The sequence below is a fragment of the Eurypyga helias genome, unplaced genomic scaffold, assembly GCF_000690775.1.
Source record: "Eurypyga helias isolate BGI_N326 unplaced genomic scaffold, ASM69077v1 scaffold8343, whole genome shotgun sequence".
NCBI lineage: Eukaryota > Metazoa > Chordata > Aves > Eurypygiformes > Eurypygidae > Eurypyga > Eurypyga helias.
In genome coordinates, this window is record NW_010243048.1 from 2,989 (window position 1) to 17,121 (window position 14,133).

General features: G+C 41.3%; 1 protein-coding gene across 1 annotated transcript in view; it reads left to right on the forward strand.

The window, feature by feature from the left end:
• Window positions 1-978: 978 nt before the first annotated feature.
• The window catches only part of FAM178A (family with sequence similarity 178, member A), a gene marked incomplete at its 5' end in the record, with an annotated part of 21,984 nt that continues 8,829 nt past the window's right edge, over window positions 979-14,133 (forward strand). The window contains 9 exons of the mRNA XM_010149261.1: window positions 979-1,022; window positions 1,466-2,254; window positions 3,976-5,126; window positions 7,879-7,961; window positions 8,501-8,617; window positions 8,880-9,047; window positions 11,039-11,141; window positions 12,767-12,842; window positions 13,797-13,935. Coding sequence (XP_010147563.1) covers window positions 979-1,022; window positions 1,466-2,254; window positions 3,976-5,126; window positions 7,879-7,961; window positions 8,501-8,617; window positions 8,880-9,047; window positions 11,039-11,141; window positions 12,767-12,842; window positions 13,797-13,935 — 2,670 coding nt within the window. The remainder of the gene's footprint in view (window positions 1,023-1,465; window positions 2,255-3,975; window positions 5,127-7,878; window positions 7,962-8,500; window positions 8,618-8,879; window positions 9,048-11,038; window positions 11,142-12,766; window positions 12,843-13,796; window positions 13,936-14,133) is intronic.

A 14,133-nucleotide genomic window follows, 5' to 3' on the forward strand; every position in this document is an offset into this window, starting at 1 on the left:
AAGATAGCAAGTTCGTAGTTCTTGATGTATTTTAACGTTCAAACTGTATATTACTCAGACAATCTGGCCTTTTTTAGAAATGCCATTCTTTCACACAGAAATGCCTTTGTGTTCTTATGTCCCGCTTATTCTTGCCAGATAAAACACCTCTGATTCCGAGCTATTCATTATCTTGGTGTGTGTGTAAAAAGGAGGTGGTTGTAGGCTGCTGTTTCTGTTGGAAGCCAGAAGACGCCTGTAAGGTGCGCTGCGAGGGAGGCCTAACGCGTGCGTTTTGTTAAGGGGCAGTGCTTTGACAAGGTCCTGCTGAGAAGTTTGGTAGCAGTGCAGACAGGAATTTGCGTCCCAGCCCGGTACCAGATGTGTGGAAGAAGCGGTGCACAGATTGGTTTGGACAACAGGAAGAAAGTTACAGGATTAGTTGAACTTTACGACTTGCAGACAGAACTTTGTGGTTAGACCTGATTGCAGCTAATAATGCATAGAAGAGGGTTTGGTCGCTGAGGGTGTTGATAATGCCAGCTGCTTGCCACTGTAACACCTTAACAACAGCAACAACAAAAGTCAGGTTACGGTAGGAGTTAGCAGCTCAAAGTGTTGACAGTGGAGACGGGGAGGTTGTTAACACCATCACAGAAGGTGCTGCTGAGGTCTTCTCTGGAATACTGGATACAGAGGAGGTCAGTCCCATGTAAGAGAGCACAGTCTAAGCTGGGAAGGTACTCTGATGATAAAGGAGATGCTTTGAGAGAGGAGACTGGAAGATGGCTTCACTGCCCAAGCAGAGTGAAGACTGGAAGACAATGAGGATGATGTTTTCTCTGTTCTATCAGAAAGCGCTAGCAGAAATAAATGCTTCGGCCATTAAAAAAAAAAAAAAAGTGGCAATAAATTACAGAATTTTATTTTATTGATATTCACTGTATGGGCACTTAGGTATTGTTCTTTTAAAAAGATAAAGTTATGTTTTCTCTTCAGAAACCAGACCATTACAGAGTTCTTCAAGCCAGTTTTAAACCAAGGTAAATATGTGTTTTTTAAATGGAAGATATTTATATGATTTTTAATTATATAAGTGTGCAGAAGTATAGTCCAGTGCTGTTCCACATTGGAGCAGCAATATAATGAGCATAGCTTACCAAATATGTCAATATGCTCACATTTAATGATTTTTTTCTAATAATGTAACTGAAAATGTTAATTTCTTTAAATAGTGATGTAATTATTATTTCAAGTTATTGTCTTGCGCCTAAGCTAGAGTGTTTATAACAACTGAAGCTGTGAAATAGATCATGCCGTTCTTTGATAGGAGATAAACCGCATGGCACTAGCAACACTAAATGATTAAGTAAATTAATTTTGGATTGCGTGCGAGAAAGATAAAGTATCGAGTCATACAGTCCAATGAGATTAGTTCTTCCAGTATTGTGACTGTGAATGATTTGTCTTTTCTTTTCTCTCTCAGACCTCAGCCATAAAGACAGAGCTGCGCTGTGCTCACCAGACGGAGGATATGTGAAAGATGCAGGAATCGGACTGTCAGTTTTACGTGCTGAACGTTTTGAAAAGAAGGTATCTCCTCAGAAGAAGGTCAGAAGGAAGAAGATGCCAGACCCAACGCCAGACACAAGTCCTGTGGTAGAAGCCTTTCGGAGAGGAATTAAGAAGAAAAAGGACAGTGTGAATGTTTTGGAGAATAGCAGAGGATGCAAGGCGCTGGGTTCATTGTGCCCAAAAGTTGTGATTCAAAAACTCCTTATTACCGCAGGGGCTCACAGCTGTTTCTTGGCCAAAAAGGATAAAACTGTCAAGTCGGAACAGGGAAGAAGTGAGAAGTGTCTGGCTGTAACAAGAACACCGCTGTCTCGTGAAAATAGTTGGGAACAGAAAACCGACTATATGGATGTTGACGACACTAGTTCGGACCCTGACAAATGGGTTTCACTGCCAGAAGCTGGTAGTCAGAAAGCCTGTGCTAGAAGTAATGGTACTGCGAGCAACACATCCCTGTGCCAGACCCCAGGTCCTCCCATGAGACTGCCCTGCGCTCCCTCAGACTCTGAGTTCAGGTTGTCACTGGAAGCTCTCCGCAGAGAAAGGAAACGAAAGAAACACAGAATGAAGCAACCTAAGCCACATCCCGTAAAGCCATTCTCCGCAACAAGTGTATCGCATCAGGTGTGTTTAAAAGGGTCTTTAAAGGTGGAAATCCGCAACCCATTGTGCGTGGGATTTCTGAATGTCTTTTTTCAATGTAGGATGAGATTCTTGGTGCTGCCCTTCTCAGGTGTAACGAAAGTCCATGCTTTTCCCCTGTTCCTTTGTAAGTTTTAGGTCGGGATTGGGTAGGCCGGTTCTTGACTGTTTTACAATAAAGGAAAAATCCTTGTTTAAAAGCAGGGGAGATATTCTGGCTTAGATGCAAGCATGGAAATGCAATGGAAGTTGTAATTTCATATTGTATTTTGTAGAAAAAATGTCTTTATTTACCTTCTGCTTTCTTACAACATTGTGTAAGGAACAGCCTGGCAAATTTCTGCTACTTAGGAGTTGCAGTTAACAGCAGTTCAGATTTAAGACCCTTAAGACAGAGTGTTTAGATAGGGGTTAGGAGTGGTCCTATTACGTATGTGGTATTTAATTACAGATTGAATTATTTTCACTTTTGTTACCCTTTTAAGAGGTTGCCGGTTCATTTCAAGGAAGATGGTTATGTGTGCCTTCATCATGTGCTGTGAATGGAACAAAAAAAGATTGTTTAGCTTGTGTTTCCTTTTCTCCTTAGCACCCCTCCCCCTGTAGTTGCCTGTCTGTGCTTTCTGTCATTTTGTTATTTAAATTACTGTGACTTTTTTGTGGAAAGCCAGCCAGGCTATGTTGCCATATAGCCCAGGGTGCAAGTGGCTAATGGCCCTAAAAGTGGAGAGATTTAGAACCGCAGGCCAGTCTGAAGAAAAGAGGAAAAAATTCAGGCTGTGGATAGTCCTTTCACTGAGAACTTTGCAGCTGTGTTTTGTCTTGAAATTAAGTATATTACCTATTTCTGGGGGTGTGTGGAACTAAGTCTTTGCTGGATTCAACACTTGTTTCAAGATGTCAACATCCTGTTTTTTAAATTATGTGATTAACTTTATTTTCTATGTCTTTATTTTTAGGGAAATGGATGTCCTTTAAGAAAAATACCACATTCTGGTTCAAGAGAGACCGTCTCAGGTAGAAGCAGTGCTGATAATATGGAATTAAACAGTCTGGTTCATTACTCAGTGTCTCTTTTTAGTGGCTTATTTTTCTTGAGATCATGTTACTCTGTTTTCTCTCAAAAATGACTGCTGTATAGTAAAGGTTATTTCTAACGTATGGCAAGCTTGAAGGGGTTGAAAAGTCATTTGTGATTTCAGCTTCATGAAGTGGCTTGCCGTGAAGTGTCCGGGTGCGGGTGCCAGTTTAAAGCAGGAAACAGAAAAGCATGGTGAGGCAGGTGGGCTCTGGTGCCATAGAATGATAGCCTGGAAACAGATTTCTTCATATCTGAATGAGGTTTTTTGACAAGCGCTGTTAAAACTTTTGCAGCATTTCCAGAATACTTTTCATGCTGTTCGTTATTTATGACCGTAGAGGTAATTACAGAAACCTCCAGTCCCATACCTCAGCTGGGCTATTGCCTCCTTCCAAAGGCTGATTGACCCCAGTTTGTACAAGTGTTCTACAGTGGCAACTCAGCTGCTTTAAAATGAAAGGTTTTAATTTAATTTCCAAGTCAGTTGCGATAATAACGTAACAGTACAGTATCAGCTAAATATTAATTGTGGTCCACTGTCTTCAAGCAGGATGGAAGTGTCGTAGTTTCTGATAAAAGTTTCAGTCATAACTGACTTGAAACCAGAAGGTAGTTTTTTGAAGGGTAAGTTGTTAGGGTTTTGATTTCTTTTTTAAACTTGACAACAGTGGTTTACTTTTTTCGTAAATGTTTCGTAGATGACCTGTCTCAACCAAAGCCAAAGCATGTTTCAAAACGTGAGGCATCTTCTCCAAATGCACTGAGAACGTCGTCCGAGGTGGCTGCTGATATGTGGAAGAGCCAGTCTGTTCCTTCGTGCTGCCTTACATCGAAGATATCTTCTGAGCAATCCAAACAAACAGACCTTCCTGGAAAAAGAAAATGCACTGCCGTGAGTGTGGATTCAGATGACTCAAATCAATCTGAAGCCTCGCGTTTGAATGACCCCGCTTTTACCAGATCATCTGCAAAATGCAAAAATAGGAAGTCTGACTTTGTAAAAAATATCCTTTTAAAGTCAACTCGTGGTGATGTTCTGCAGCTAATGGAGGCTGCTGCTCTACCTAGATGTGATTTTGCTCCTCCAGAGGAATACCTCAACTCAAGCAATGGAAATGAGAAAAATAATTGCTCCTCTGTAGGTTTGTCATCTGCACACGGTCCTGGTAAAAATAACCACGTTTCTGTTGGGGATACCAAAGAGAATCAATTGCAGGTGGCTAACTCGTGCTTTTTCTTGGAAAAGTCACTTCCTTTTTCTCAGGAAAAAAGTCCTGTGTTGCCTTCTCTCCACTACTTAACACAAACAAAAGGTGTGGAATCTCATCTCCCGGATGCGGGCTTACCTCAGGTATTGGATGTTACAAAGGAGCAAGATGGGACAAGACCAGAAAGACGCGCACACGATAAACCTTACAGTATTCCAACCAGCAACAGTTTTTCAAAAACAAAAGACAAGGCTTCAGAAAATGCTTATGGTTTTTGTTCATTGGGAGATTCTGGGAAACTTTCACTCGCAGAAGAGACTGGTAAAAGTGATCCCCGTTTGTTATCTCTTAAAGAAGAGCGCATGGACATCAGCTGTATGTCTTCACAACTCTCAGGGGAGTTAAAAGTTGAAAGCACATGCACAGACAAGTCCAGGATGAGTGGAAAGTTAAAAAGCAGCTTTGATAGTGAACATGGGAGTTTGGAATGCAGTCTAAGTGATGACAATGATGATGAAGAAGTATTCATACCACTGCAAGAAATTCTCTCCTCGAGTCCCAAGCCACAGGCAGGAACCCTGGAGGAATCTTTTCTTGACAGTATTTCTGAGGACACCGTGGCTCCATTACTGAATTTTCATGTAAGTGGCTAAAAAGCAAACAAAGTGTTGCATCAACTTTATGTTGTATTTTTTAATATGATTTTTCCTTTATTCATAATGCACGAAAACTCTAGTTATTTGTCTGCAAAGCTGGCAACTTAGCTTAAGGGTCTTATGCTGTGCAGCACAGTCAGAGAAAGGGTGTGCTTGTTGCTCTGCTTGTCCTTGGAATGGCTGAAAGATCATTTGTGCAGACGGATTGCAGTAGCTGGATGCCTTTTGGTGTATTTTAGGAGTTCTGTGTTTTGATTTTTCCCCCTAAAAGAGAAAGATAGGAAATTACATCTAAATGGTGTGTGGGTGCTGATGTTTTCATTTTCCCGATCAGGTAAGACAGGAGTTGGAGCTAATTAGAGGAAATGGATCTAGACATTGAGAGGTCTGTGTGCTAGACTCCAGTCATACAAACCTGTTCACAGTCTGTGGTTATCAGAAATCTGCATGAGTTCTTCATCTGTCTGATGTTTTCTTTGAGGTTGAATTTCATGGAAATTGGATGCATTTTAGAAAGGATTAAAAAAAGTTAAATGATGACTTCTGCTTGCAAGGGGTAGATGAAGTGTTTTGAATCCCAGTTTACAGGAGATTATGGTGATGGATTGATCTGTGCATTTAAAAGTTACCTTTTTTGTTCAATAACAGCTTGTCAAATGAATAGTGATTTTCAACTTTTATTGTAAAGTAATTTGTTAATTAGGCAGGTCCTGCAGTAGGACTTAGTGTGGCCTTCCTGACAAAGGTGGTACAGGTTGGAAACGGAAGGATTTTGTACTGAGCCTGGCTGGGTTGGAGTTAATTTTCTTTGTAACAGCTGCATGGTGGTGTGTGTTTTGGAAAAGAACAGTGTTAAGAGACCAGTCTTCTGGCAGCCTGAAGACTTCTTGATGCTTCTGCATCAAGCCTTTCTCTTCTTCCCACTCTGCTGCCCCAGTGAGTAGGCCGGAGTGGACAAAACGCTGGGAGGGGACAGAGCCTGGACTGCTGATCCCAGTGACCGAAGAGAAATGTTCCGTGCCACATGGTGTGGTGCTCAGCAATCACAATCAAGCAGGGGGTGTTGGTCTGGGATGTAGCTGTTACTGGGAGTCTGGCTGGGCATTCTCTGCTTGCCGGAGGTGCCGAGTGGTTGCTTTTGCATCACTTGTTTTCCTTCACTTACTAAACTGTCTTTTATCTTGACCCATGAGTTCTCTCGCTTTTGCTTTTCTTATCCGGGTCAGCTGACTGCTGTTTTCTCCAGCAGAAAATAAACAGCAGAATACCTGTACAAATACTCTTGTCCTCCTTTCGTCCCATTTTTAAATCTCTGAAATGGTTTATTTGTTGACTTACTATCTCTGTAGACACACGTTGAACAGCCGTAATTATTTTATCTGTCCTTATGATTCATTATGCAGGCACAGTATGGATCAGCCTTCTGCGGTTACATCCGTGTTCCACAATCTTAACTGTCGTGTCTACATAATTAATGGTTAAGACTGATAAACAGATGCAGCCTAGATCAAATCTTTGTGGAATATGGTGTATGTGACCACAACATTTGGCCTATCCTGTTTCTGCAGAATTAATGGCCAAGTAAGACTAAAGGGTTAAGAACTGTCCCAAGATTTCCATGACCATTTGTTCTGCATGTATTAGCATTCTTCCTTTGTCTTGTAAAAAGGGTCATATGTGTGTGTTGGAATAAAGTCTCAGTTGTTCAATAGTCGTTTTAGACATATTAACCACATATAAGGGAGATGGTCTGCAGCTTTCCCACAAGGTTTCCCACACAAAGACATGCTGCTTGCTGCGTTTGAAAGATATCTCCTGAATACCAAATGTAATGATGCATTAACTGGCTTTTTTTATTAGCAGGGGGACACCAACTTCTTAAACTAACTTCTGTTACCTTTGGGTGATAGACAGTCCCCAGTGCGAGGGTATGCTCTTGACTGAATTGTGTTCTCCTGAAATGAAGGAGCTCACCGGAAGAACCTTTGTCACTAGTAAGAGCCTTGCAGTTTCAGATGTGGTGTCAGAAGGGCCCTGCTTGTCCAGAGGACTGAATCATGGCCCTCACAGATTTCAAATCTGTGTTGTCTGCTATTAGCTGAATAAAACACTGGCTACTGAAAAATAAACTAATTTTGCTAGCAGTTAAGACTTACTTTGTGCGTTGTGTTGTTTTTTAATATTATTTATTAGCTTTGTAATTTGGGGTTGTATTGGGGTTTTGATGGGAAGCTTTCTTTTGTCTGCCAGTTTTGGAGGTGATTTAGCTAACATGTGCTTTGTGCTTTAGGGACTGCTGGAAGTAACACAGAGGTACTGAATCATTTTTGCAGTTTCTTGTCGTGTGCAGGAGAATGGGCATTCTCAGGGTCTCAGTGAATGATGATACTACAGCAGTGGGCTAAAAGGCTTCTGATGCTAATGCTCTTGGTGAAGGTTAGATGGAGGTCAGCCCCAGGGAAAGAAGCAGAGACTTGCTTTGCCACTCAGATCCATTGTGAAGCACAGTTATTTCTAAATTAACCGCTGAGAGATTTGACCATTATATAAAATTGTCAAGGAACTGAGAAACATAAACTGTTAATCATTCTGTTTTTCAGGGTTATCTTTTGAGTTTTTATCTCAGTAAAATAGCATTAAACTTGGAAGAGGTTTTTGTTTTGATTGTTTGTTGCCTATTACTGAATTAATCAATAGCTTGTGGTATTTCTTAAATTTCTTACTATTTCATTTACAGCTTTCTAAGCCTCCTGTTGTTAGCCAGGTGTCATATGTGAACAGCTTAGAACATCTCTTGAAGGAGAAAGAAGAATCTAAAAGGTTTGTTTCTTAAAGCTGCTTAGCAAAATTTGGGATGGAGTTGTAGAATTTTAGATTCACCTCATCTCCCTAAAACTGATGGAGTTTGGGTAACAGCAAGCTAAGCTGGTGCCACCAGTGTTCCTCTGATGTGACTTACAAGTGCAGCTTAACTGTAAAAGCTGAATGACAAGCTCCTTCCAAGCAATGATGAGTGATGTGGGATACATCTGTGCATCCCCCAAGAGACAGACTATATTTATTGATGCCTTCATTACGGGTCACCGAGCCAGCGAGCAGCTGCTGGTCAGGCAGGATGTAGGAGTATTTCTGTAGACAGACTGTAGTATTTTCTTCAAAGGCATTTGTAGCTCAGTTTTGGTTTCCAAAGTTGTGTAGACTTGGACGATGCTTGGTTTTCACACAAATGAGATCTCACATCTCACATACTTTTGCCCTGTATAACTAACTCCTGAGTTCACATTCACAACCTGATTTTGTTGTCTTCTCTTGTAAATACTACGTGGTGATGATACGTTCTGCTGCTGCTGTTATTTCAGGGTAGATGAACTAGAAAAGCGGTTACAGGAAGACCTACAAGGAAGGGAAACTCGTTCTTCAGATGGAGATGATGAGGAAAGTGCCAGTGGAGACGAAGATCTCTCAGAAGAACACAGGTCCTTCCAACTCCAAACCCACTTAGATCTAGTTCTTCACTTTTTCAAGCTTTTTCTCCTACTCTCTCGTTCCAACAGTTGTTAATATGTTTAATGTGAACCATTTTTATCATCATTCGGGGTTGGGTGGATTTTCTTGGACATTACTGTATTTTAAAATGGCTCTGTTTTCACATAAGGCTGATGTGTTCATCACTTGAAAACAGCTGTCTCAACCAGCAAATAGCATTTAAGTTCATAAAAGCAATTTTGAATTTTACAGGGCGTTTATAAGGAGATTTTCAGTAATAGCTCATGCCATACCTGACTGCCACCCTGGAGAAGATATATTTGATTTATTAACCTCTGGGAAAATCTTCAATCAACATAACCTTGACTTGAGGAATTTTCACTTCATCCCTCAAAATCCTGTACAAAAGCTACTTCTTAGGTAATAATATCCTCTTCACTCTGTTGTATTTAGAATCACAGAATGGTTTGGGTTGGAAGAGAACTTAAAGATCACTGAGTTCCAACTCCCCTGCCACTGTTTACATGTACAATTTTTTTCAGTGTTACGATTTTATCTTAAAAACTGCTATCCTTGCAGTCAAATTAGCTCTGTCTTACTAAATAGGCAAGACTGACTTTGTTCCCCTGGAATTCTCCTTTCCAGGTTAACTTTACAGAACAGAGAATTGTTACTTGAAGCTTCCTTCTTTCCTCCTCTGCAATTCTAGAAAAAAATCTTAAATGAGACATAAGGGGAAAAAAAAAGGTATCCTAGGCTATCCTTGGTAATCTGGCTGGTTTGTAGAGGACAAATGCAGAAGTGAAACGTTCTAATGAACAAAAGCTGAACTACCCCAAGCCAGAAAGAAGAGGACCTTTGTGGTGAACTGATTTGTGACCTACTCCTGTTGCGTCATGTCTGCTGAAAGTCTTTTATGTGTTTCCCTCCCGAATGGGCCTGGGACTTAGGGCTCCACTTAATGAGGATTGCAGAAAGTCACGATTTCTGACATCTGTTAGATTCAGTCACTGAGCTGGCAGGGTGTCTGCGTAGATAAACAACTGTTCTGTAACTCCTAGGGATTTGTATTCCATATTTATGAGGCTGTCAGGCTACAAGTAGCTGGGCAGATTGTTGCCTAATACCACAAGTGCAAATCCTGAAAGATTCTGGTTATTTAAGTTGGAATCTTATTCCAAACACGCATCAGTGAAACTCAGCAAATTCATTTAATCTTAAAGGGTTTTGTACACGTGTGTATGTGCTATTGTGGGTGTGAAGAGGAGGAGGGTGGCTTTTCCTCATCTCTTGAGGAGGTGACATTTGTGAATTGAGAGGAAGGAGTCATGGCCAGGCTGGAGGAGGCTTTGAGCAACCTGGTCTAGTGCAAGGTGTCCCTGCCCATGGCAGGGGGGTTGGAATTCGATGATCTTTAAGGTCCCTTCCAACCCAAACCATTCTGTGATGCTATGTACTCCTTTGGCTTCAGGCTTCTCTATTAATAATGTTTTGAGGATCACAAGGATATAAGCTTTGAAAGTATCTTGCAAATCAGCAACTGGAGGAATGAGAATTAAGCAAGCCATCCCTTGCAGGAGGCAATTAGGATTTAATTGCTGATGCATTCTGCCCAGTTGGCAGAGCTGGCATATACTGGCTGTCCAGTTGGCACATGGCTGTCTTGCTAGCCACTTGCTCCGTCAGAGAGGTGAGGGGTACGTGGAGACGTAAGGACACGGATCTCTCAACAATGCTACCTGTTTTAGTAGGTGCTGAGAGGTAGAGGAGACCAAAGAAGGGTGTGTGGGAAAACCGGATATGATTAACTCAGCTGCTGATGACAAACCTGACTTTCTGGAGACTAAAGCTAAAATCACTAGTATTAAAAATGACATATTTTCTTTTCTTCCAACAGCTACTTTTTGCACCTCACAAATATGCACAGTGAGATTAGACTGTTTGATTTTAATTGCTTTAGTTTGTCTTTAGACTCTTTACTTAAAAGATTATTTTAAAAATTTCAAACATTTTTTTTTTTTCCCCTCTTCAAGCGTTGGTAAAGGTCATTGGACAGTAAAAAAAGTCTCATTCACTGGTCTCCTTGAGTGTAGCAGCACATCTGTTCATAGTACAATAATGTAAATCAGTGTTTGTTGGAAGCTATTATTTTCTAATATACAAATGATTCCATATAGTATGGCATTCTGGAGAAAAGGTAGTTGTTTAAGTAACTACTAAGGTTCAATTACTGTAGTATTCCAGTTAAGAGCATGAGAATAACATCTGGTTTGGATGTTCACATCTTTGCTGTTGATGGTGATCTGAAGGGTGGGGATGTTCTTATACTTTGTGAAAATACTGCGTCAACCACTGATCGATTCTTGTTTGTTTCCTTCTCCTCTTTCCCCACCCCCATTTTTGTCTTACAGTTTTGATGTAACACAGCAACTTTCTTTATCTATTCATGGTTTTCTAAGTTCTGCTTACAGTTCTGTCTTGTGTCCCATACCAATTCTGAAGTGGCTTTTCCAGGTAAGACTATACTAATCACACACTTATACTCTGTCCAGGTGTAGTATTTTTTTTTCCTGGAAGGCAGTTGTAGCAGGAAAGGAATGATCAAGCTTGTGAATCTGTTGCATTAGGTTGACAACTTTTAAATGAAAAGAATGGTTCTTTGAGTTCTGATGTGTTCTCCAGTCTGAAATACTTTGATTGTCACTAGGGGTAGCTTCATCTCCCCACTTTCAGAGTGACTGCGGAGCTGCGTGTCCCTGTCCCTATGTGTAACTGCATTCAAGAAGTGCACGGTACACTCTAGGTGAGAAGAGATCTGTTGCATTAGGTTGACAACTTTTAAATGAAAAGAATGGTTCTTTGAGTTCTGATGTGTTCTCCAGTCTGAAATACTTTGATTGTCACTAGGGGTAGCTTCATCTCCCCACTTTCAGAGTGACTGCGGAGCTGCGTGTCCCTGTCCCTATGTGTAACTGCATTCAAGAAGTGCACGGTACACTCTAGGTGAGAAGAGATTCCAGGTTATAGTAGTGCAGGCAAGTCACAAGTGAATGTTAATCTTTTTCTCTTCTACCCTTGAAAAACAAGCCAACCAACAAAAAAAACCACACCAAACATGCAAAAGTACCATTTCTGCATAGATCATCAGAGATACCTGCATTATCAGATGATTTTCATTTGGAAAAGGTCGATTTGCATTACAACCCAGGAAAAAGTCTGGAGCTATCCTCAAGGAAGTGTGGTGGTTGTCTGCTGTCTGGGTGTTTGTGTCTAAATCCCCAGGAATTTTACTTTGTTCTGTTAGTCACAACAATGCCCCTCTCCCATCTCCATTCTATTATGATGTACCACATTCTGACTGCCTGAAACAAAGGAAGCTGGACTGCCTGTGAAACTGCAGCCTGTGTCTGTTGACTGAGTTTCTGCCTTTGCAGAAAGGGAAACATTTTGCTCCTCTGTGTCCTTCCCTGCAGTCAGTAAAAAAAAATTGCCTTCCACCCCTTCTGTGAGCCCTGGTGCTCCTCGTAATGAGGAGGAAGAGGTAGGAGCCAGTTCTGGTCACTTAGAGCAGGAACCTGTCCAGCACTTGGAGGAGAAAAAGAAGAGCTTTTTGCTGGGCTAGTGAAGTGCTCCAGGAATCCTGAACTGTACTTCACAGTCATGTTCTTGTGGTTAAGAGTTCTAAGAAAAACTCAGAAGTTATTGTTTTGGTTTAGCACTGTATATATTCAACTTGCCTATGACGGGAAAGGTTGTGGTTGACTGCTGCCCCCGCTTCTGATCAAGGAGCTCAATTTGATCTCAGGTGCACGTGGGTTCCAAAGGGTTACGTGATCCTTCCATTCTCTTCGCCCTCAGGACCTTCTTATGAACCAGCAGATTCAGCACGGGGCTACAGTATCCTGATCCTGCAAATAATGAATTTTAAAGTATTCATAGCACCTGTGTGCTGGTTAAATAATCAGTATTCACCATATTCTGTTCTCCTTGGTGTACCTTGCTGTAGAGCCTTTGGGGTTGGGTTTTTTTTTTCTGTCAATGTTCCTTATTTTACCAAAGAGTTAGCTTTTTTTGTAATTAAAAGACAACTGCTTCCATCACGCAATATGGTGTTTGACCTGTGGCTTTTATCTCCGCAGATGATGTCTGTTCATCCTGACTACTGTGTTTCCACACAGATTTTAGACAGATTGATGGAGATAACATTAAAAAATGGTGAGTATTTGAAGGATGAAGAACGGACCACTTTAATGAAGGTGGTTGTATACTTCTGTTAAATATAGAAAGGTATTGGGAGGAAGTAAAAGGCACTGGCTCTGTTCTGTCACTCTGGCATGAATTTAGGCTTTTCTGTTACTTAGGTAATGCACAAATGCTAGGAGTGGGTCTTCAGTGAGTGTGTGCAAGCTGTACCACGGGATGTGGTCCTGGCGTGTGTTTGCAAAGCAGTGCATCCCATACAGAGCCTTGTAAACTCACGCTGTTCTTTCACAAGTGGAAGTGACCTGAAGGGAAGCCCAGCTGCTCAAAAGTTTACTCTCCTTTCCATCTTTTCCTTTGGAAGATGCGGACATTCATAGCTTAAGGACTACAAGATGTTTTTCACATAGTCACACCCAGTATGTAGCACTACATAGTTTACTTTCCAGATAGATGGCAAAAGTGAAAAGAATCATACACCTGCACAAAAGCACTTTCAAGCATCTGTTTCAGCCAGCTCTGCTGCTTCTAGCAGCTTCTCACAGGAGCCACCCCTGCAGTCCCTCCCCTGCTACCAAAACCCCGCCACGCAAACAATGAGATCTGAACCTGCCGTGTCTTGAGCGTTACGGTCCTTTATATTTAGGGTTTTTTTTTCCTTACAATTTAGCTCTTAAGAGACAAAATCGACCCAATTCAAAATTGTGGTGACATTTCTAGGGCAAATGGGTGGAACTCTAAAGCAGTTCACCTGCTATGTAGGCAAGATGTTTTTTCAGTGTAAAATACTGTTAGACTACTACTTTTCCCCCCTCTTCATTCTGAAAAATGAGTGTATCGTTCAGTGCACCAACTCTGAGATGAGAGCTGGTAGAATTAATGCAGACTGCTGAACTTACTTGTTTCTCTTACAAGGAACTAATGTTAACCAAATTTAAAACTAATCCATTCCATGTCTTTTACTTGTAGCTTCCATCAGTGACGAACAGTCGAAGCCATGGATTCCTTCACTGGCTGATGTGTCAGCTGTTTTTATCAATATGGGTGTTGCTTTTCGATCTCTACCCTTTCAGCATCTTCAGCCCAACTTCAACGAGAGTGATATTTTGTAAGCGTTTTCCTTTTGATATTTATTGCCTAGATCCTGTGAAAGCAATCCTTGTGCTTGGAATGTAGAACTGGGAGGTTTTCCTATATTTCCTCTCCCTCCCATCAAGCCATACTCTGCTTTAAATTCTCAGCTCAGGTCTCAGTAAGAGTAACTGAGCCAGGACTTGAAACAATGCCCGCCAGGTGAGGGTTCAGC